Below are 21,904 nucleotides of genomic sequence, written 5' to 3'. Positions count from 1 at the left end.
GGATCTTTTGGATTATGGAATTTTGTACCTATATAATGAGGCATCTTGGGGATGCCGAAAGACAGAATTCATTTATGTCTCATATACATTTTGCACTCGTAGCCTGATGGTAATTTTATACAATCTTTATACAAACTTTAGTGCTCTTGCATTTTGAATGCAGCCTGTCATGAGGTCAGGTGTGGAAGTTTCCCTTTGTGATGTCATTCGAGCCTTCAGGAAGTTTCAGATCTCGGGCATTTCCGTTTTCAGAATTTGAGTCAGGCATGCTCGGCCTGCATGGTAACGGCTTCAAAGGCAAAGTGTCAGCTACTGCAGCAGCACCTCCTCCACCCTTTATAACTGGTAGACAACAACTCTGGGCCAGGGGTTTGTGTCAGCTGTCGATAGCTTGCCTACCTAGCACATGCAAAGCCCCAAGTTTAGTCCCTCAACCCCCAAACAAACAACAACAAAGTAAGACCAAACATGGGAGTGGCCACAGCACGGTTTATGGAAGCTGTCCTGATCAAGGCCTTGGGAGCCTGGTAGACCCACCCACCTGGAACTGGCCTCAGGCTTCCTTGCTGGGCAGCTGTGGAAACCACAGGAGCTCTCAGAGCCCTGATTAGTGACATGGCATGTACCTACATGTCTCCCATAATTGTGTGGATTCAGAGGGACATTAGTGCTCAGCGTAATGCTGGGTACCCAGCCAGGGAGCACCTAGTCAACAGTCGTCAAGGTTACTTCTGGATGCTGTTAGCTTCTCATTGTCTTGGAATTGGTACAGTTATAGTGACTGAGGTCAGGAGAACAGTTTCTCCTCCTATGTGTCCTCTAGGGGAGACCCAGGCAGCCAGTCGGAAGTGTTCCTTCCTTGCTGGGCACCCTGGGCTGGCTGACAGGCTGCGTGCTGGATTTCAGGTGCTCGTCCTGGCCGTGAAGCAACTCTTCCCAAATTTTGAATTCATGTGGCTGGTGGATGAAGCCAAGAAGAATCTGCCTCTCGAGTTGGACTTCCTGAATGAAGGGAGGAACGCAGAGAAAGTGGCCGACATGCTCAAGCACTTTGACTTCCTAAAGGTAGGAGGGCGGGGCAGTAGGAATGAGTGTGGGGATGGGATTGAGTCCTGCTCTAGATATCCCGGCTTAGAAGGTGGGAGTTGGGATATCTCTGCCAAAGTTTCTTACTTATGTAGGTGATTGGTAGTTGGAGACCCAGGTTAAAGCCCTTGAAGGCCATTTCCAAAAGAACGAACCCTGGTGTGACTGTTGACCTGCCTGTCAGTGAACGGATCTGTTCATTGCATGGAATGAACTGAGCACCCCTGTGGGCCTGTGTGCCGTGCCCTCTGCCGCCATAGAACACGGACCGATGCCGGTGACGGTGACAGTGATAGCCAGCACTGCTGCAATTGGATCCTGTTCCAAAGATGCTTAACTTGCTCATGCAGTACCCAGTTCTGTTACAACAGCGTCCCTGACCATCACTACAGTGGGCAAAGCTGTACAACAGAAACCTCAGGGCGCACGGGAGACACAGCACGGGGTACAACACTCCACAGCATCAGGGACACAGAAAACGAAGCACGAGGCTGCAGGGCCTCAAGTGTGTATCAGCTTGCATGTCCCATTTTTAAAATTCCTTTTTCTGTATTTATTGTTTACTTGATCTCTTGCTGTGGTAGGCACTGTCGATCGGCCCCTGCTCTAGAAACTTCCCTCTTATTGGGAGCAAGCAGGCCCAAGTGTTGCCCGTCTTACAAAGTGTTTTGCACACAAAGGACACTTATTTTCAGTTTGGTGCCTTCCCATGAGGAAGTGCTTAGCCTACCCAGGACAAGGAGCTCAGAGGACCTCCAAGTGCTGGCTGGAGAGGGGAGAGGGGACAGCAGTGTTTAGTGAGTGTCATAGTGTGTCAGGCACTGTTGTTCCGACAGAGCGCTGGCACATCTGGAGGTGGCCTCTTCCAGTCCATGCCGGTACACAGTGGTGTCGTGGGTAGGGTTCCGGTTCTAGACAGGCTCTCTGACTCTGTCTGCTGCTCCCCTCGGGGTTTCTGCCACCTTTTACCTGGCAGAGGTGTCCCTCAGTGCCAGAGTGCTGAGCCAGACAACCCAGCAGTCTCCTCCAGTGTTTCCATGGAAACAGCAGAATCATCCCTGGCTGGAGCCAACTAGCAACTGCCAGACCAAGACATGGAATAATAATAATAGTAATAACAACAACACAGATTTTTGGAACAAGGATGCCAAATTGGTAAATAATTAACATACTGATCTGACCCACGGCTGCCAGAACTCACATACCATTCCTAAGACAATGGGGGAAACGAGGGCTCCCGAGTAATTAATTTCGCCTAAGCACATCATAAGCAGGAAACAAATTTTGCACTGCAAACGCAGCTCAGCTTTTAAAACTGTAGATGGATTGCTCCTGCACGCTGGCACCCCATCACAACATCTGTGCGTAATTAAGCTGCAGCAAAGAGTTTGCCTCTCATGTGCGAGGCCTCTTCTGGTGCCTAAGGGGAGCGGGGGGGGGGGGGTCTAATACCCTCGACTCTTCACGGTAAACCTTTGGGCTTCAGCCCATCCCTGAATAAATAGAGAGGAGGCCGGAAGGAGGTGAGAGGCAGCCAGACGGAGGCAGTCGGGCTTGTGGTTAACATGGGGGATAGTTGGGGACAGGCCGGAAGGGAGAAGCTGTTCTAAGCACAGGTTTGGGACTGGAAGAGGTCAGAGTATGCCTATGGGCGAAGTGGGGACAAGGGTGGGTTGCATTGGGCAGGGTCGTGCCAGAGTTTCTTCATATGAGCTCAGGAGCCCGAGGGATATGTGTGCTTTTAGAGATATGTCATAGCTCATTAGACTCCCAGATGAGCAACACGTATGATCACAGCTGCCCTTTCAACGTGTTAGACACTCCTAGAAGTGTTGCTCATGTATTTCCTCTTTAATCCTTAACAGCTCCATGGTGTCGTGTTAAACCCCATGTCATCAGTGGGGAAGCAGAAGTCCCAAGCGATCAAGTCATTAGCCTAGTGAACCAGCAAGGGACAGAAGCAGGGTATGGGTGGAAACAGTCGTGCGTAAAGCCCGCGCATCAAACCGCCTTTGTAGTACTTCTTGGAAAAGTTTCTGAATCACAGAGCCACGTACGCTTGCATGAGTGTATTGCATTGACTCAGCCCTGAGATGGATCAGGACCCTCCTGAGTCACTGTGTAGCTGTCACAGGGTAGCCGGTGTTTGACCAAGCAGGTCAGCATCTGCTGTCTCCATGCCAATGGTAAGTAAGGTGAAGCAGCTTCCCCTGTAACCATCAACAGCATCTGACTGGGGGTGCACTTAGATGCAGAGAGACTATGTATGTGTCCGTAGTCAGTACGGCAAGCAGGAGGCTGAGCTGTGCTCTGCCTGGCCAGGCTCTGACTACAGAAGGAATGCACCCTGGGTATTAGCTGAGGGACTAGACAAGCCACAGCGCATGGACAAAGCAGATATCCAAGACTAGGCCCCACCATGAGGCCAAGACTACCTAAGATCTCAGACCTTTTTAAAGACTGCTTCTTGGGCTTGGGACGGCCTTGCTGTGGGAGCAGGTGGAACCCTCAGGTGGGGCTCTATGGGACTGTCAACCGGGGTTCTATAGGCCAGTGGTGGCCTGCAGAGCCTGTGAGTACCTGGTGAGGTGCCTCCCAGAGCTTGCTTTCCTTATGGCTGCCTACCTGTGTTTGTCTCTCACTTTCTCTTCCTGGATGGAAGAAGTACAAGGGCAGTGGTGAGATGTAGCCATTTGGGGACCTGAGAGCTAAGTCACGCAGTTTGCTGTTGTTTTCTGACCATCTTTGTGTGATAATTCACTCTACTTTCCAGTCCCGAGTAGTTGAGGATTATCAGCCTGGAATGGTCACAACGTAGGGAATGAAGACATGGGAGGGAGGTCCCAGCTTATCCCTGCCCAGGCAGCCCAGAGAGCCTGCAGCCTTGGGCTCCCACTCCGCCCTTGGTGCTCCCCTGACTGTCCTCTAAATGTCTCAGTAGGTCCTGCTGGGGCTCTGGCCTAATGTTTACAGAGCTCCAGGGCCCACTGCCAAGCTTAGGTTTCCAAATCAATGGAAGAACTCAACCCCTGAGTAATGTACCTTCCTCAGGAGACCAGGACCAACTGTAACAACAGACATGCACTTGTTTTCAGTTGACAAGTGTGTCTAAATCTTGCATTCAAAACAACAGAAGAGTCACAGATTTCCTGATCAGTCTAGATTTCCAGATGGTGAAAACCTAGCTTAGGCTCACCACATTCTCAGCTCTATGGTTAGCTGCACCCCTTGATGAGCCCCTCGCCAGTGATGGAAACGGGGGCACCGGGAGGTAAGAGAGTGACTGATGGTTCAGCTTTCTCAGAAGAATTAGGAGAAGTATGTAGGTGGACTTGAGGGTGTCTAGCTGAGTCTTGGATGGGGAGGGAGGACTCGGTCTCCAAAACACTTGAAGTAGTTGTCCTTGGTGTTTCTCCTTAAGAGGAAATAGTTTATCAACATTTTGGAGAAATAACATGCTGAAAACATCATGGCTTTGGTGGTGGTGATTGCATCACCTGCTTACTTGGTGCCCTCTGCCCCTCGCTGTTCCTGAGAGAACCTGTTCTCTTTTGCTTTTAGGTGTTGTTACAGTCACAGAAGGTAGGAATGTGTCAATTAGTTTATAATTTGTTTGCAAACAACCGAAAGACCAATCCTACAGTTTTTTTTTTTAATGGCTGTTCTTTGGACTGGAGGCATGCACTGTTCTTCCAGAGGACCTGAGTTGGGTTACCAGCATTCATGCCAAGAGGCTCACAACCGCCTGCAAAAGCAGCTCCGGGGGAAGTGATGTCTCTGGTGTCCTTGGGCAACTGCACTCGTGGGCACATACACCCCTCCATGTTCTTATTAAAAATATGTCACAAAATGTTTATTGTCTTTCTGAAGCAGGAAGGAGTCCTTGAGGTGTCTCCTGATGGCACTTATTAATCTGGCAACAGTAGGGCTGGTACCTGTGATTCTCTGAGTTTTTTTTTTTTTATAACCCCTTTGATTACAAGATGGCAGTTACTGTTTTAAGAATCACATTCACTTTCAGGGTGGAAGAGAAAGAGAGAAATAGTACCACAAATATCCTTTTATAAAGAGAAAATAACCCTTCACTGAATCTTCTAGCAAACGGCCACTTGCATTTTTGACATGAATTAGTATCACATGACCACCTACTATGTGCCAGGCTGGGAAAGGGTTTAAGTTTCCCATGTGTGGGGAAGAGGAAGATGGGTCATAGACACTGGGTTAAGATCCAGCATTGTCTGCCATAGGAGGCTGGAAGGAAACTAGCAGAAAACCGAATTTATTCTCTGGTTCAAACTCTCTACCTCCCAGGTGCTAACACTGTAGCAGAGTTAGGGCCCCACAAGGCTCTAGTGGAGGGAGAGGCAGAAGGAAACAGCCCTTAACGCCAGTGTGAGCTGCGTGTGTAACACTGACCATGGCACCTGATGGAAACAGCCTAAGGCAGGAAAGATTTGTTCCAGTTCACATCTTCAGAGGATTTCACTTCATTATCGTGGTGAAGTCATTGTGGAGCTTGTGACTTAGAAGGGTGTATTAGAGACTCTTTCCGTCATAGGGGACCAGAAAACAGAACTTCCAGATACAGGACCTGAGCTCCTGTCCCAAAGGCCTCTATTGTGGCCTTCTCCCACCAGCCAGGTCCCACCTCCTAGAGGTTCCCAAACCTCTCAACATAGCGTCCCCAGTTGGAGACCATGCTTCAAAGCATGGTGAGCCTTTGGCGGACATTTCCAATTGAAGTCTTAACAGTGACAGCTTCCAGGTAGGTAGGAAAGATTTTGCTACCAAGTACTCATATCTGTTCTGATGTCTGGCTTGCAGTAAGATGGAGGGGTGGCAAGGGTGGGAGGTGAGTGGTGTAGAAGGTAAGGGGCTTAGGGGAGTGGCAGTGGGGTAGTCAGGAAGCCGCTCCCACCATCATGAAGGACTGTGAGGGAGTTCTGTTGGAAAGGCCACCTGATTGAGGCAGTCTGCCTAGTCCTCACCCTGGCTTCCTCTCTGGCAGCGGCTCCATCTAAAAGCAGTATGTGCCAGTGTCCAGCTCCTGGCCCTGACCACAGCCTCCTCCTCTGATGGGACTTGTCTTTTCCTTCTCCAGGTCCCCCAGATCCACTGGGAGCTGTCTACCAAGAGGGTGCTCCTGATGGAATTCGTGGAGGGAGGGCAGGTCAACGACAGGGCCTACATGGAGAAGAACCAGATCGATGTGAATGAGGTGAGGTGGGCTAGTGCCGAGGGCAGAGGGACGGAGTGTGTTTGGGGCTGCTTGCCTAGGCCTGGGGCTCTGGGCACGGAGAGCCTGGCCGGGTCCTCCTAAGCGTCCGCATCCAGTCATGGGTTATAGTGGCGATAGGGACAAGCCTCGCTGAGCACCAGGTTGCTGCTGGCTTCTTTTCTCACAATAGCTAAGTCCATACAGCTGAGCAGTGGTGCCCAGTCAGGGACTCAGTCTGTCTGTCTCTTTGGTGCCTGTTTATCGACTTCCACCCTGCCCTCCTGGGCCGCCACCACAGGACTCAGGGCATGAAACCAAGATGACTGTGGTAGTCACCTGGATCAGTTTCTCAGAGCAAGGGAGAAGATGAAGCTGTGTCTTTACTTCCTGTTTCCTCCGTATCAGGGAAACTGGCTAGTTGAGAGCAGGTTCTGTACCCAACCTTCTGCTTCTAGGTCACCCCAGGACCCTTAGGGTGTGTTTTTTTATCCACATGCCTTGTTAGTGAAGTCCCCTGCACGTGTTGGGTGTGGGTACTCAGGATGCCCAGGCTAAAGTCAGACATCCTGATTTTTCAAGAATGAAACAAGCCAGACTGACCTCTCTGGTCCTCAGTTTTCTCAATGGAGGTGGTGGACCTGATGACCTCTAAGGAGCCTTTCTGTCTGAGTATTTTATAGACTAGACTCTGGCTGAGTGAGCACCGACTCAGGTGCTTCAGGAGCCGCCTGTTTCAGAACCGTTAGGGGAGTTTGTGTAGCTCTGCAGATTCCTGGGAACCACCCCAGGGTGCACATGAGTATCTAGGGTAGGAAGGGTTGCAGAGTCTCCACAGAAGACCTCACCACAGTATAAAGCCCTTGAGTGGTCAATGCTCACCTGTCATTTGTATCTGCAGCACAGGCGGTCCTGCCTAGGTGTGCTCACCTTCTAGGAGCAAGAAGCCTGCCAGGGCTCCTGTTTATGTCCCTGAGCCTAGCAGCATATATATCCAGGGATCATAGTTGCCAATAACTTTCAGAGCTGGTGGTAGCAATTGTCATTGGTCTCATTAAAAGCGAAGGTTGTGTGGGAGTCTTCTGCAGGCAGAGAGAGCTTCTTCTAGCCACAGAAGGACTATCGATTGCAAGACCTTTATCGAAGGTTAATTGGATTTCAGTGAGTGTGGGTTGAAGATCCTGCCTGGGCTGAGGCCTGACTTAATTGGCATGAAATTAACCAAGAGAGAGGTGACTGAGTTGGTACCACAGGGCTGCAGGGACAGATGCAGGAGACCTGGTAGGCAGACATCACATGTCTCCAAGACTGACTGGATCCAGGGGCACTGGGCAGAGATGCCAGTTGGGTACTTCTTTAGGGAGAGGGCCAGTTGGAAAAGACGGCCATTGTTACATGGTCTTGGATTCAACCCTGGTCCCCAGGATCCCCAAGTGGAGGACGAGGAGGAGGATGACTATGGAATCTGTCCCCTCACTCTCCAGGGAGCAAACTTCCAATTAGAGCGGGTATGGATTTTGGACTTAGCTGAAACCTTTGAAACCTTCTAACTAATCTTCTCTTTTAGTACCCTCAGAACCCATTTCCAGAAATCAAGGTACGGAGCCTCTTTGGAGCTGACGTCATAGGCACAGAGCACCTGTAGCTGGTTCAAGGCTTCTTAGCCTTTGCTCTGCTGCCCGCTGTCCCTAGATCATGCCGCTGCTGTCTCATGCTGGCTGCTGTGGCTGCCTTTCTGCTGTTCTTGTGGTAGAGGTGTTACCTCTTCTTTCCCTTTGAAGTCAGAGTCACCTCTCAGCATGTTCTCTGGTACCTACTATGTGCAGGCACTGCCTGTGTGTTCTAGAATAGAAATGTGGGCAGAGCCAACCAAGCATGGGGCTTCTAAGAGACCTGTGCTGGACAGGGTGGGTACCTGGCATTGTCTGGCTTTGTCACTTATTGTTCCGGCCCTCTTGAGTGAAGTACTTGAGATAGGAGTCCATGTTCTTTTTGCTATGGGACAGATGCCATCATGCAAGCTTTATAAGCAATAGGACTGTGTAAAAACATTTTCTATAATTCATAATTCATGAGGGTATTATTACTCACGGAGGCATCTCTTCCTCTTAGAGTCTTTGGGAACCTTTGTTCCTTCTTGTTCCCTTTCTGTAGCCTGTGAGTGTATAGATTTGGACATACCTGATTGGTATGCAGTGCCATCGATCAGAAAAGCCAGGCTGAAATTTCTGCCTTTTCCTTAATTACTTTTATTTCTGTCGCTACCCTATGAGGACAGAATAGAACCTTCCCGGTTTTTGCTCAGTATTGTTCTAACCTCCTTCTGGCTGGCTCAGCATCTTCCAGCCCTTCTGGCTGGCTGGTATCCAAAGATGCTGGGGACCCAGTTCCTGCAATCATTAGAAGGGAAATAGTTCTGCTCTCTCGTCCCCATCACTCTTAGATGCTCGTGAATATTAGGGGCCCTAGGTAGTTCCCGGGGACTTGTTCTCTCGCTGCAGAGGTATTGGTTAGGTGGAAGGAATTTTCTGGAGCCTAGTGCTCTCTCTGCACTCTCACTTGTCAGCTGCCCTCTGTTACGTTGCTGTGAGGAACCCTGCTTTCCCTGGGTGCAGTAGTCTGCCGGTGACCTGGAGTATCCTTTGATAGCTGAGGCACAGCGCTGAACCCAGAATATATGTCTAGTACACGATGACATTGAAACTCCAGTCTCTGATTGTCTTGGCAGGACAATGTCTGTCCAAGGGCAAGGGAAATAGGGAGGGAGAATCCCTTTCCTGGACTTTAACATTGCAGTCTGTGTGTGGGGTGAGCTGTCACCCTAGAAATAAGATTCCAGATGCCCATAGCAGTTCCTTCCTCTCACATGTGTTCTGGGACTCACTTTTGTCCCTTTCTGAACTTGGGGTGACTTGCAGGGCATCTCTGGTAGAGAGATGAAAGCTTTTATGTCTCTTAGGTCCTCATGTCTGGCTCTCATGTTAAGTCTGGTACGGCCTAATTAGAGAAGCGATCTTGGTCTTTTTGTGATAAAGCACTTACTGTTGTCAGAGAAGTAACTCGAGGAAGAGTTTATTTTGGCTCATGGTTTCTAAAGGTTGCATCTGTCATGACTGGGAGGGTGTGGTGGTTGGAATAGCTTTGTCTGTGGAAGGGGCTATGACACAGTGGGTCTTCATATGGCTAGAGATCCAAAAGCAGGTCTCAGGCAGAACCAGGGGCAGATATGACCTGAAATAATCTACCTTCCCCAGCCAGGCCCCACTTCCTAAAATCTCAACCACTTTGCCACACGCTGGGGACCAGGTACCGAAAGCACCAGCCTGTGGGGTGGTTAGGACGAGTCTTTACAGAAGGCTTTCCAGGTGCCACCATCAGAGTCACTCCCCAGTTTCCTGTGACCCCCTGGCACTTCTGCTCCTGTCCTTACCACCACAGTGTAAGGCTGAGGAGTTCACAGCTGCTGGGTGTTCAAGGACATCACCTTACAGCTTGCTCACCCAGGATCACCGTGTGCCATGCGCATCCAGGACGGCCGTGTGCCGTGCTCATCTGGGATTGTTGTGTGCCATGAATGCGTTGACTTCAGCACTGGACAGCACTGGGCAGCCCTGGGCAGCTGGAGCGGTCTGCAATTTTTGTATCTTACTCTTTGTTCCTGGTGACAGGAGGAGAGTGATGGCGATATGCCCCGGGCAGCAGGCTGGCCTCTGTGGAGAATCTAGCAGGCTCTGGGGACAGATGTCACGACAGCAGCCTCCCCTTTCTCCCACAGACGTTGGCCTTGCTTTGGAGACAACCCCACCCAGGAACATACATAGACTTTTCCTTGGGGGTAGGAATGAATTAATCCACACAATTATAGACCAATTAAACTACTTTCAGCCAATTCAGGCCTTGAGAAAAGTCCCAAAATAACTCCTTGATTTAAATATTATTTACTCAATTAATTCTTTACTCAGCCTTTTTATGGAGTCCTGTTTTCCCCCTCTTTCCTACTGTTAGAGAATAAAGGCGTTTGTAATTAGTGAAATCATGTATGAGTGGCACGCTCTTTTCACACAGTACAATTCCGACTTCTGAGGGGCTTTTTAGTAAAGAGCACTGTCCTGTGCTTTGAGGTGTGGACTGGGGAGTCACCCAGCCAGGATTTCCTCCCGAGAGTGCCTCAGATGGCAGCCTCGGGGAATCTCCCCCTGGAGTAGAGAGGCAGGCGGACTGACCATTGAGCACCTGTTCTCTGGAGTCAGGTCACTGGACAGGTTGACGTCACTGTCGACTGAGTAAGCCATTAGGCTTCTTCCTGTCTTTTATCCCCTCCCCCAGCCCCTTCAGCCATTTCCTGCAGAGTGACTAGTATCTGTCGCAGAGCTAGACCCATCGTGGAGTAATCCAGAAACGTGCCCCTGTCCATCACCGTGTAGACACCATCCCTCTGCGGACAAGGCAGAGGCAGCGCTGGGGGGGGGGTGGTCTGGACCTCAGTAGATGGTACAGCTGAAGTAATACGGAAGTCGTCAGACGGGGGCTCAGGGATATCGGCCTTACTTCTGGGATGCCACCAGCCCAGGAGAGGCCAGGTCTTTTTCAGGACCCTGAATACCTGTGCTGGTAGGAGGGGCTGGAGGCCCTGTGGAAAGATTGATTCCCAGAGAGGCTGTCAGCCTAGTTCTGCAAGATGCAAAGAAAATTCACCCCAAAACTAAGAAAACAGAACCTCAGGAGTGACATGCCCTTCCAAAGTCATTCTTGAGTGTAGTTCAACCAGCACTGTTCCTACTCCCTTCCCCCGAGGATTTTTTTTTTTAATATCTAAAGAAACGTGCTTTTCTTTGTTTTCTACAATTCGGAGCTCAGCCTGAAGTCATGCATCAACTTGTAGCTTTTTTTCCAGTTGAGATGCAAATAGTTTCTGCCCAGTAGAAAAGTGTAGTGAGGAGCTGCGGGCAGGCCTGCTTTTTGTCCCGCCCGGCTCCCGCACAGCTAGCTTAGTCCCAGAAATAACAACACACAAATTGTATTCATTTAAGCACTGCCTGGCCCATTATCTCTAGAGAGTTAGTTACTGACTAACTCTCATATCTTGCTATTAACCCATTTCTAATAATCTGTGTAGCACCACGAGGTGGTGGCTTACCGGAAAAGATTTAGTATGTCTGACCTGGTGGCTGGCTCCATGGCGTCTGCCCCATTGCCCTCTTCCCAGCATTCTATTCTGTTTACTCTGCCTACCTAGTTTTCTGTCCTATCAGAGGGCCAAGGCAGTCTCTTTATTAACCAATGAAAATAACACATAACAGAAGGCCCACCTACATCAGAAAAGATAATCCTAAAGGTTGATTTTTTAAAAACTTTTTTTCCCTTAAGACCTCATAGGACAGAGTAGTTCCCATTTCATCCAGGAACTCGCCTTTCTTCCCGCTTAAATGCTCCGAGTAAGTCCTGGCTCACAGTTGCGCTCGAAGCATGTCTGCCATCGCACTTGCTTCCTAACTGTTGGGTTAAAAGCCTTGGCCACTTCATTCTCGGTGTGTCTGTGAGCCATGCTTATAACGCCAACACTCACCCTTAGTAGGGACTGGTATGCATTTTTCTCCATGTCTAAAACAGTGTACAGAATTCAAAAAGCAAAGCGATGACATTTGTGTATCTACCCTTGAGTAATGGCTTTCTCCTGGGTAGTGGTATTTGACTTTGAATTGTGAGGCTGCCCTGTGAGGAGGTCAAGCAGATGGCGTCAGATGGTGTCAGTCCCACGTAGCCGCTAACTGGAGATCGAGGACTGGGGTGGCTTTCCTCTCAGGCCACGCGTGCCCACAGCGGCAGCACCAAGACGGCTTTAGCACTGGGCTTTCGGCATTAACCAACTCCTGTTCTTTGTGCTTTGCCTTCTCTACCTGTTGGTCCTAGTGACATCTTGTTGACCTGAACATTCAGAACTGCCCCCAAGCAGGGAGGTCTCCCAGTGACAACTGGCTGTTGAAAGGGTGTGCGCGTGAGAGCGTGCATGTGCGCACACTCTCTCTGGCGTCTCCACTCGTGTGCATGGCAGTAGTCAACAGCACCCCCACCTGCCCATGATCAGCCCTCAGGGATACGAGCACCCCCACCCTAAATCCCCGTGCCCCTGAAGGCCATCTTTCATTGTAGAAATAAGGGGCCCGGAGCGATTAACAATATTTCAGAAAGCTTAAGGGAGATCATACATCTCCCCGTGACAGGTTTGCCCAGACTAAATGAAATGTCACTTCTCCACATTTTGACTGGAATTCCGTCAGCTCAGTCTGGCCGCGCTGCTTATCTTGGGCTGATCAGGAGCCCTGATTGGACTTTATATGCGTCCTTGACAAATAAAAATGAATGATTACTTAATAAATGGAATCGGTTTGTCAGATACGGCCATTTGAAGCGTGCCTCGAGGAGCTCCAAGGAGCCTAACAAAAAGGGTTCTTGGTGACACAGGGGTGGGGAACTGGCTGACTTATCCAGGCCTTGCTTTGGCTAAGACTCATCTCTCAGGAATTAAAACACAGTGACTCTGGGACCCCTGAGACTTGACCTGGGGCAAAGTCCTATTCCTAATGAGAATGAAAGTCCCAAGGCATGTTTCACCTGAGGCACATTTCAGGCGTCTGGGTGGTGCTGGGGTAGGGTAGTGCCTTTGGCCTGTTTTGAAGAACCAGTGACAAATTCCGCAGGGACATCTACAAGAGGTCACTAGATCCCAAGCCTTGTGACATGCTCATTCACTTCTGCAACCATCCATGAGAATGATTAGTTACTGAAACCAGTAGTGTAAGCAGCTGGTTCAAGGTCTCAAGGGAAAAGTGCAGAAGTAGGTGTGAGCCCTATAGTCGGGCTTTGTTAGGTAGCTGGGGAGCATACCTGCTTTGAACAAAGGGGGCTCTACTGTGAGCAGCATTAACCTCTTTGCTCTCAGTCCCTGGTCTGCAAAGTGTATGTGTGTGTGTGGGTTATAATTGTTCCTGCCTTTTGAGCACTTTTAGTAGGGATGACAGCTGTTGTTCTAATGCGGGGTTATTCTTTTATTCAAGTTTTTTGTAGCCTAGGCTAGCCCTGGACTTGCAACCCTCCTATCTTGGGCTCCCGAGTGCTGAACTTATAGATCTATGCCACCATTCTTGACCATTACGCCATTCTTGATCTAACTTGATGCTGATTATAAATGGGTCTTGGGGGCGACTGATAGTATTAGAGTAAACGCCAGGTAGGAAACACAGCATCTTAAAGCCCATGGAGAGCTCACTCACATCGAGTGCAGAGTCTTCCTTTGCTTGTGTGATGCTGGTACAAGCAAACACATGTGTAACGGAGCCAGTCTATAGCACATCCATTACAGCTCAGTAAAGCCATTTAACAAAACAGAGCCAGTCCCCGCTATCCTAGGAGTTTATGATAGTGAACCAGATGGTCATTTGTCAAACAATCACATGAGTAATTGCAAGTGCCAGGAAAGAGAAAGCCACGTATCCTTTAGGGGTGTGTGGTGAGAGCATCCTCCAGCCCTCGATAGGAAGGGACCTAGAGGTGGGGAGATGGCAGGACGGCTTTGTGGTAGCAGGAACGGGTTACACAAATGCCTGAGGTAGGAAGGCACTAGGATCGTGGAAGGAGAGGAGGCTGATGTGGAGAGAGAGAGAGAGAGAGAGAGAGAGAGAGAGAGAGAGAGAGAGAGAGAGAGAGAGAGATGCACCGTGAGAACAGGAGAGAGGCACGACCTTCGACCTTCAGTCATAGAACTTGTTGCCTAAGACTTAACAGTTGAGGGAGAATCTTAATCCTCAGGCTTCCTTTACCCCTTTTCTGCTACATTCATTTGTTAATGACTTTGAGGTTCAACTGAGGCTGGGAGGAACACCAAGGGCAGTGAGTGTCTTGGGGTGTCTATCCTCTGGCTGAGTCTATCACTGTCCCCTGGACACCCATCGACAGATCATCTGGGGGCCCTGGTCTGGTTCTATTCAGCAGCTGCTCCCTAACTGGGAAGAGGCTTTTAGCTTTAATAATAAAAAAAAAAGGCAGTAGAGATAAGAAGGCTGCCTTGGCAGGGCGTGCAGAAGTGACAGGATGATTTAAATGGCCTCTCCAGTGTCGTTTCTTCTGTACAGACATCATAAATCAGATTAGCATTGGGCTCTGGGGGATGGGGAGAGGGGAGCAGGGCCTGGACTCTGGGGCTGTCTAGGACCAGCCTGGCAGCCGGGCAGCTCCAGAGGAGGGTCTTTGTATCTGTCACTTGTTCCTGACCCAGCCCCACTCTTTAAGGGAGTGGGTGGGATTGTTCCCACAACCCATTCTCACCTTTGGGAAAGAGTGAAGAGGGAGGAGAGAGATGGGGAGAGTGGGCAGGACAGTGTGGGAGGTGAAGACTGACAGCCGTCATTCACTTCCTTTCCGTGTAGGAAGTCACAGTGGGAACACAGAAAACCCTGGAGACTAGGGTCCCAGCACGACTGAGTTCCAAGTGGTTTCACCGTGTGGTCGTGTTTGAACTGAGCCTCTGTCTTCGATGTGAGAATGACATTGTCTCAAACTGCTCTGGCCCAACGGTTCCTGCCGTCTCTTGAACGTGGCTAGACAGGGCGAGGAAAGAAGTCCCTGCAGCAGGTGTGGGCAGGGCAGGGCCACCACTCGACTGCCTCTCTTTCAGATCTCCTGCCACCTGGGCAAGATGTACAGCGAGATGATCTTTGTCAACGGTTTCGTGCACTGTGACCCCCACCCGGGCAACATATTAGTGCGGAGGCATTCGGACACGGGCAAGGCTGAGATTGTCCTCTTGGACCATGGGCTTTACCAGGTAGGAGAAAACTCTGCTCCTTCAGGGGATTGGAGCCCACTGACACCCTCCAGAATTCCTGCAGATGGGGGACAGATAGCTAAGGTAGCTGGGAGCCCCCTCCAACCCCGCACCAGAACTGTCAGTTTTGTATAGTCCTAGCCCAGGAGTTTCCTGAACCTCAGCATCTGTGCAACAAAGCAAAGTTGCTCTGGCCTCTTTTATAGCCATTGTGAAGGAGCAGGTAGGAGCAGTGTGTCAGTGTGGCTATGTCCTCCCAGGGAACTGCAGGCTGCCTCAGACTCTGCTGGGTGTGAGTGGAATCTTCAGGAGACAGGTAACTGCATATTTAGCCCGAGTGAGGCAAATAGGGTTGAGACTGTTGGGTCTGGAGGCCCTAGACTTGTCTTCTGGAAGTTGGGATAAACAGCCAGTAGGAATGAGCTGCAATCAGCGCCATCAAAGTGGGATGTTCTCTGTCAACCTGGGACCCTGACTTGACTTGATCCCATGTGGCAAATGGTCCTGAAGAGATTCCATGTCCACTTCAGCTCCTTTCTCAGGCCATGGTACCACATCGCTAGTCTCAGCCTCCTCTGAAAGGCCTGGTAAAATAGGGCGCAGGTCAAATGAGAGCAGCTGTTGTCACATGGAGCCCCAGTGACGGATGGCCCAGACATGACAGAAGTCCCTTGACTTGCTCACGCGCTCGTCCTGGGTGTGGCAGGTGGAGTCCACAGGGCTTTGTTCCCAGGATTCACAGGAGGAGACAGTAGAGGAGAGGGCTAGGGTGTGTGTGTGGGAGCTTCGAGGGAGGCGGGGACTGTGCATGTCTTTGTGGGGAACCAGGGAAGTAGCCTGTACCTAAAAAGGAGATGATAGTATAGATTTTGGAGGGCGGTCAGCAGTCTCTGCCAATTAGGACCAAGGCTTGTGGTACAGGTTGAGTATCCGTAATCCAAAAATCTGCACTCCCAGCACTTGAAGCTTTGGAGCTCTGTGCTACCACAGGTGGAAAATTCTATGCCACGTCACTTCGTTTCATGCTCAGAATTGCTAAACACGTTGTATAAAACCACCTTTAGGCCATGCATGTAAAGCATGTAAGAAACAAATGCATTTCATGCCTAGCTGTGTGATTCAGCCCCCAAGAAATGATGTATATGCAAATCTGAGAAAGAAGAACTGCAATCTAGAATGCTTCTGGTCCCAGGAATTTCAGATTCATTATATTCAAACTGTTGGCTTTGCACTTGGGCCCCTAGGAACGGCTGAGTGTTGGGGGAGCTGTGGCCTTCCTCATCCCCCTGGGCAGTGGTCAGCACTCGTCCAGGGTTCAGGCCTGGGGCCAAGAGAGACCGCCTACTGACTGCTGCCCTGCCCTAGGTGCTCACGGAGGAGTTCCGCCTAGACTACTGCCATCTGTGGCAGTCTCTGATCTGGACCGACATGGAGCGCGTGAAACAGTATAGCCAGCGCCTGGGGGTCGCCGAGCTCTACCCGCTGTTCGCCTGTATGCTGACAGCCCGGTCCTGGGACTCAGTCAAAAGAGGCATTGGCCAAGCTCCCGTCTCTGCCACTGAGGTAGGTGACCCCTCTCCTGGATGCGAGGATGGGGCCTGGGAACCCCTTCCAGCCTGGTGTCTAAGGTTCGTGATTGGTGGTCTGTGGAGGGAGGGCTGGACTGGAGCCACATAGGGTGAGAAGTAGGGAGGAGAATAGAAACTGGCACTGGGGTGGGGAGGGCAGGGGAAGGGTAGCCTGCTGTGTCCCCTGGGACCTCATTAGCCTGGAGGAGAGATGAAGCTTGTGGACTTAAAATCCTAGACCTCAGTAGCTTAGTGAGATGCCAGGCTTCCTCTAGCACCTTCCAGGGGCCATCTTACTCCTGTGGATCTTGTAGTTCTTCCACCCACTGGGCACTGTTACCTGTGCCTGGGTCCCGTCTGGCTTCCTCTCCGTCGCAAACAGCTCTGTCCCAGTGAAACAGCCCCCCCATTTTTACTCCTTCATTCATGGCCTTAATCTGTCCAGACAGAACACAGACTTTAGGGGGCTCGTGTTCCCCATATTCCTGCCCACCTCGGCATACCCACCCAGGCTCACCGGAGCTTATTTGGTTATTTCTTAGAGAGCAGACGCAGGCCTCCCTAAGGCCTTTGTTCACTGTAGGTAGAGATGTGGCCCTTCTCATGCTTTTGGAGAGCATGGACACTACTTCCAGCCCCTCCTCTCCCTGGTCCTATGACCTTCCATGCTCCCATCAGCCATTTGGGCCTCAGGGTCCTTCTCTGCAAGCTGGCTTGTCACAAGCACCTCTCGCAAAGGCTGGATCCAGAGTCTCAAACCATGTCTTAAAGAGTCTACCCTCCACCAGTTATTGGCTCATTTTCCTTCAAATGAGCGTTTTGCCGGCAGGCCGAGTGGCAGTGATGAACACCCGCTATTCCAGGCTCACCAGCCTTAAAAGACCCCCTAGAGGAGAGGCGATCTAGGGGTGGTAGAAGCTACACTTTCTGTTTTACCGTCATGGCATACAAAGTGCCTGCTCCCAGTTCCTGGAGTTCATTCATTCAATAAATATTTGCTTTCACTGGCCCCTGAGCGTGCTTCCAGGATCCTGCGATCAACAGACAGACAGGTCTTTTGTGTAATTTACACTTTGGTTAAGAGAGACAGACAGTCAACAACTGAACAAACAGGCAGGTGGGATAATTGCAGGTTACGGGTGCCTTGGAGGAAACAAAGCGATGGGAGGAAGGGGCTGGGAGCCTGGCTCAGACCTGGGGTAGCGCCTGGTATCCAGGCTGAGGTGTGAAGCCACCAGAGACCCCAGCCGTAGGAGCCTGAAGGACGCACTCCCGGCACACCAAGGCTCAGTGGCAAGAGCGTTTGGTGTGGTCTGGAGGCTGGAGGGACCCAGAGAATACCACGTGGGACTTTATGTGCTGTGGGCAGAGGTATGGACTCAGCTCTCAGGAGGAAGTGAAGCTTTTGGCAGGCTTGGAGCAGGATGCTCAGGTCCATTGTTCTAAGGGTTTCTGTGGAGTACAGTATGATGAGCCAGTCACTTAGGAGGGAATAAATGCTCAGAGCCACCGCTGGTTGAAAATGAAACCAATAGCCTAGGGCTAGCAAGTAGCTCTTGGTTCCTGAGGAGGATGACCTGAAAGGTCAGATAAACAGTTGGGCTCAGGTTGTTGGGCAGACACCCGCCATCAGGACTCAGGCAGTGGTAGAGCACAGGAGACAGTAGATAGGATGTGGTGCAGGGCTGGGGTGGGACCTGGGAGTTCTACCCATGGACTAAATAGGGCAGGGTTTGGTTAGGGCTTCTTCCAGGCCAATTGAAATTGGCATACAGTAGCCTTTGAGAGTCCTCGGTCTTTCTCAGTGTACACTAGTGCTGTCTCCAGGGCTTGCCTGGGAGTCGGCCTCGGGCCTCCTATCTGGATGGTCAGGCCACAAGGCCCCAGTGCTTTGCTTTCCTTTCGTGTGTGCGTGGATGTTCCACAGGGTGTCAAGGCAGCTGCATGCTAGAAGCTCCCACCTGGAGCTTATTTGTGTTCTCCTGGGCATAGGCTCCCCACACCCCTGGCACTGTGAGCTTTGTGTGCCACACCACCCATTGTCACATCTTCTTACCACCATCTAGGACTCAGAGATCCGCAATAATGCAGCCAACTACCTGTCCGAGATCAGCCAGCTCCTTAACCACGTGCCTCGCCAGATGCTACTCATCCTGAAGACCAATGATCTCCTCCGCAGCATTGAGACCTCCCTGGGCACCCGGTCCAGTGCCAGTTCCTTCCTCAACATGTCTCGGTGTTGTATCAGAGCACTGGCCGAGTGAGTATGCACCCATCTCTGCCGCCTCCCAGTTCCAGGAACTCTTCCATGGGCTTTGCTTTCCCTACCATTCAGTCCTTAGGCCCCATCTTGGTTTATCAAGCTCTGGATCTCCCCTCAGAGACTCACAGGGGCAAAGTCAGCTGCAGCGAGTCAGCAGGTGCCTTGAGATGGTGTGGCCTCGGACGCCTGTGCTTTGCCAAATGTTGGCACCTGGGATTGCATCCTCCCAGTCCAGCTTTCCAGATGATTTTTTTCCCTCAAAAAAGTTTGAAGTTGGTCTTCGAGCATCTCATCCCATCCAGATGTCCTCTAGACTTGTGATCAGGAAGCCCCAACATGACCCTATTTCTAATCGGCCCTGGGACTTGGCTCCTAGTACCAGTCCAGACATGGAGGCCATTGCTCTTTATCCTGGAGATGTGACTGTGACCTGGGGAGGTGTGACTAGTAGGCTCTCTCAGGGTCACAGATCCTTCTAGATGCCTTGGCATCCTGGAGACATGGATGATAAGAACAGTGCTTCTTCAGGATCTAGGATAAAGGATCTAGGGGATCAAGTTCTAGGCCTCCAGTGGAGTCGGGTGAATACACTGCAAAGGCCATGGTCTGGCAGGATGTTCTCAGCCCAGAGAGGAAACCTCGCTTGTGTGACATCTCAGCTTGCCAATCCTGGGAAAGGAATGGATCATTCTGGGCAACTATTTGGCCGCATAGATCACGCATTCACTAGCAAATATGAGTTGGGTTACAGCAAAATACTCTGACCAATGAAGGGCAGAGTGTGATTTCTTTCTTTCTTTCTTTCTTTCTTTCTTTCTTTCTTTCTTTCTTTCTTTCTTTCTTTCTTCCTTTCTTTCTTTCTTTCTTTTTCCTGAGGGCCGAGGAAGCCAAGTCTTAAAAAGAGAAAGGTCTTGGGTTTGGAGCTCAGCAGAGTCTTGGAGGTAGACAGCCATTTGGTGTAAGACACTGTTTAGAAGTCATTAACACCACAGATAGATAGATAATCAGGCATACAGAGCATGGCAGGGCCTCTACAGAGAGTTCAGGCCCACGTAGCAGAGAGGGAGTCCTTTCCTACAGGTTTTAGAGGAAGAGCAGGTTTCATACCATGTAGTTGACACAGCAGGGCCCTGTGTAGGCTGTCCCTGATTGTCAGACAGCAAGGGTTGGGGGGATTGCTACATTTTCTGGAAGGGTGTGTGACCCCGAGGATGAGGGAGGAGGGCCACATTCAGTTTAGGTAAACTCATATGATGGAGGGTGCACCCTTTGATGTCTTGGAATCTGATAACCTGGTTCTATAAACTTCTATGGGGAAATGAGAATTATGGAGCCTGCTAATCTCCTGGGATCCAGACACCTGGGGAGTCTCCCAGGGGCTTACAGGTTCATGGATAGCTTCCCAATGGGGCCTTGTCATTGCTTTTTACCATTGTGGCTTCTTGATTAGCTGCTAGCCGAAAACCTAACAAGAGGTCATTATCATAAATTCCAATTCATAATTTTCGTTATGTCTTTTGTTTGGTTCAGAGAGACTGAGCTGGGTTGACATGTAAGTGCTCAGCCTCCCAACGTCACCGGACCTTCTGTTAGAGACTTTAACTGTATTTGAATTGGGGCAGAATGGGACTCTGGGTTGATGTATATTTATTGTACTTTTTGATTAAACCATGGAGTGTTCTACTGGGTAAGGGAATCAGAGCCCCTATGCCTCATTATTTTACTGCTTTGAATATTCTCTTTGGGATAAGCGAGTTGTCCTAGCCCCCCAACCCCCCACCCCCTCAGTTGGGCAGTTGTGTAGTCAAGTAAGCAAGCGAGTCCCAGGGTCAGGGAGCTATTGAGCTGGCCAGGCCCCCTGCCATCTTTGATTTTCTCCATGATGCTGAGGTGGTGTTTTCTCACCTCTGTTTCCTTCCCTCCTCTAGGCACAGGAAGAGGGATGCCGGCTCATTCTTCAGAAGGACCCAGATATCTTTCAGCGAGGCCTTTAGCCTTTGGCAGATCAGCCTGCATGAACTTCTGCTTCGAGTGAAGGGCTTGAGGCTGCTTTGCTGGGTTTCGACTCTCCTGGGCTGGCTGACTCGGGCCCCACACTGAGTGTGGCTGTCATTCCCTGCCCCTTCCTAGTGTCTCTCTATGCCTCAGTTCTTCTTCTTTCATGCTCCGAGTACCAACTGACCTGTGTGTGCCGAGGGCTGGCCTGTGGCGCCAGGATGGTCGTCCATGGCACCACCTAGCTCTGCTATTGGAGCCCCCCCCCCAACCGAGGTCTTGTCTTGGGGCCCTGGACTGTACTGGGGAGTGAGTTTGTTTCTTCTAGGGAGGGGATAAAGCAACCGTCTTCCCATCTCCTGTAGGTACCGTGGGCTTGGTCATCCCCACTTTTCTGGGGATTGGCAGAAAGGACGAACCACATGCGCCAACAGGCCATTTAACTTGGAGGAAATAAGCGGGTCCTGGACTTCGTGTTTTTGCCATATCACTCCCAACGGTGTCTCACCTCAGCGAGGAAGGCTGCATCCGAGAGTCAACGGTGCAGCTGTGGGTTCGTGCTGTTGTGGTGGCACCTCCAGTGTTGTATGTGTTGTGTTTCAATAAACCCTTTCAAGGCCACAGGCATTGTCCCTTCTGACTCCAATGCTCCATTTGGACTTTTGGTTGTTCTTGGTAGCTGCTTTCTTGGGAAACCCCTAGGTTTCTCAGGGAGGCCTAGGAGAATGAAGTCTGGTTTTGTTTTAGAATTTGTTTGCTAGGCTGGGAGCAAATCTACATGGCTTGCAGTGGACTTGAACACCTTTACACTGGGACCTTGCCCCTAGAAGCCATGCAGGCTATAAGACTCCTCCTGCCACAGGGCCACACCCTGCTCCTTGGAGACTTCTCCTCTTCCATCTACATCCTGGATCTTCCTTGGGGATATTAAGAAGCTGCAAGCTCGGACCTCGGGC

At 50.6% G+C, this 21,904-nt stretch overlaps 1 protein-coding gene across 7 annotated transcripts in view; it reads left to right on the top strand.

The window, feature by feature from the left end:
* The window catches only part of Adck1 (aarF domain containing kinase 1), a 92,718-nt gene extending 71,149 nt beyond the window's left edge, over window positions 1-21,569 (top strand). For 6 of the 7 annotated variants that reach the window (XM_087911591.1, XM_087911590.1, XM_087911595.1 and 3 more), the window contains exons 6-11: window positions 907-1,065; window positions 6,188-6,304; window positions 14,973-15,122; window positions 16,488-16,685; window positions 18,757-18,950; window positions 20,882-21,569. In XM_087911591.1, the coding sequence (XP_087767717.1) occupies window positions 907-1,065; window positions 6,188-6,304; window positions 14,973-15,122; window positions 16,488-16,685; window positions 18,757-18,950; window positions 20,882-21,053 (990 nt within the window). In that variant the 3' untranslated portion in view covers window positions 21,054-21,569. The remainder of the gene's footprint in view (window positions 1-906; window positions 1,066-6,187; window positions 6,305-14,972; window positions 15,123-16,487; window positions 16,686-18,756; window positions 18,951-20,881) is intronic. The other variant, XM_087911597.1, reaches the window with a different exon arrangement.
* The last annotated feature ends 335 nt before the right edge of the window (window positions 21,570-21,904 follow it).

Source organism: Myodes glareolus, chromosome 11 (genome assembly GCF_982192425.1).
Source record: "Myodes glareolus chromosome 11, mMyoGla1.1, whole genome shotgun sequence".
Taxonomy (NCBI): domain Eukaryota; kingdom Metazoa; phylum Chordata; class Mammalia; order Rodentia; family Cricetidae; genus Myodes; species Myodes glareolus.
The sequence above is the reverse complement of the archived record's forward strand: the minus strand, read 5'-3'. Positions and strand labels throughout refer to the sequence as shown.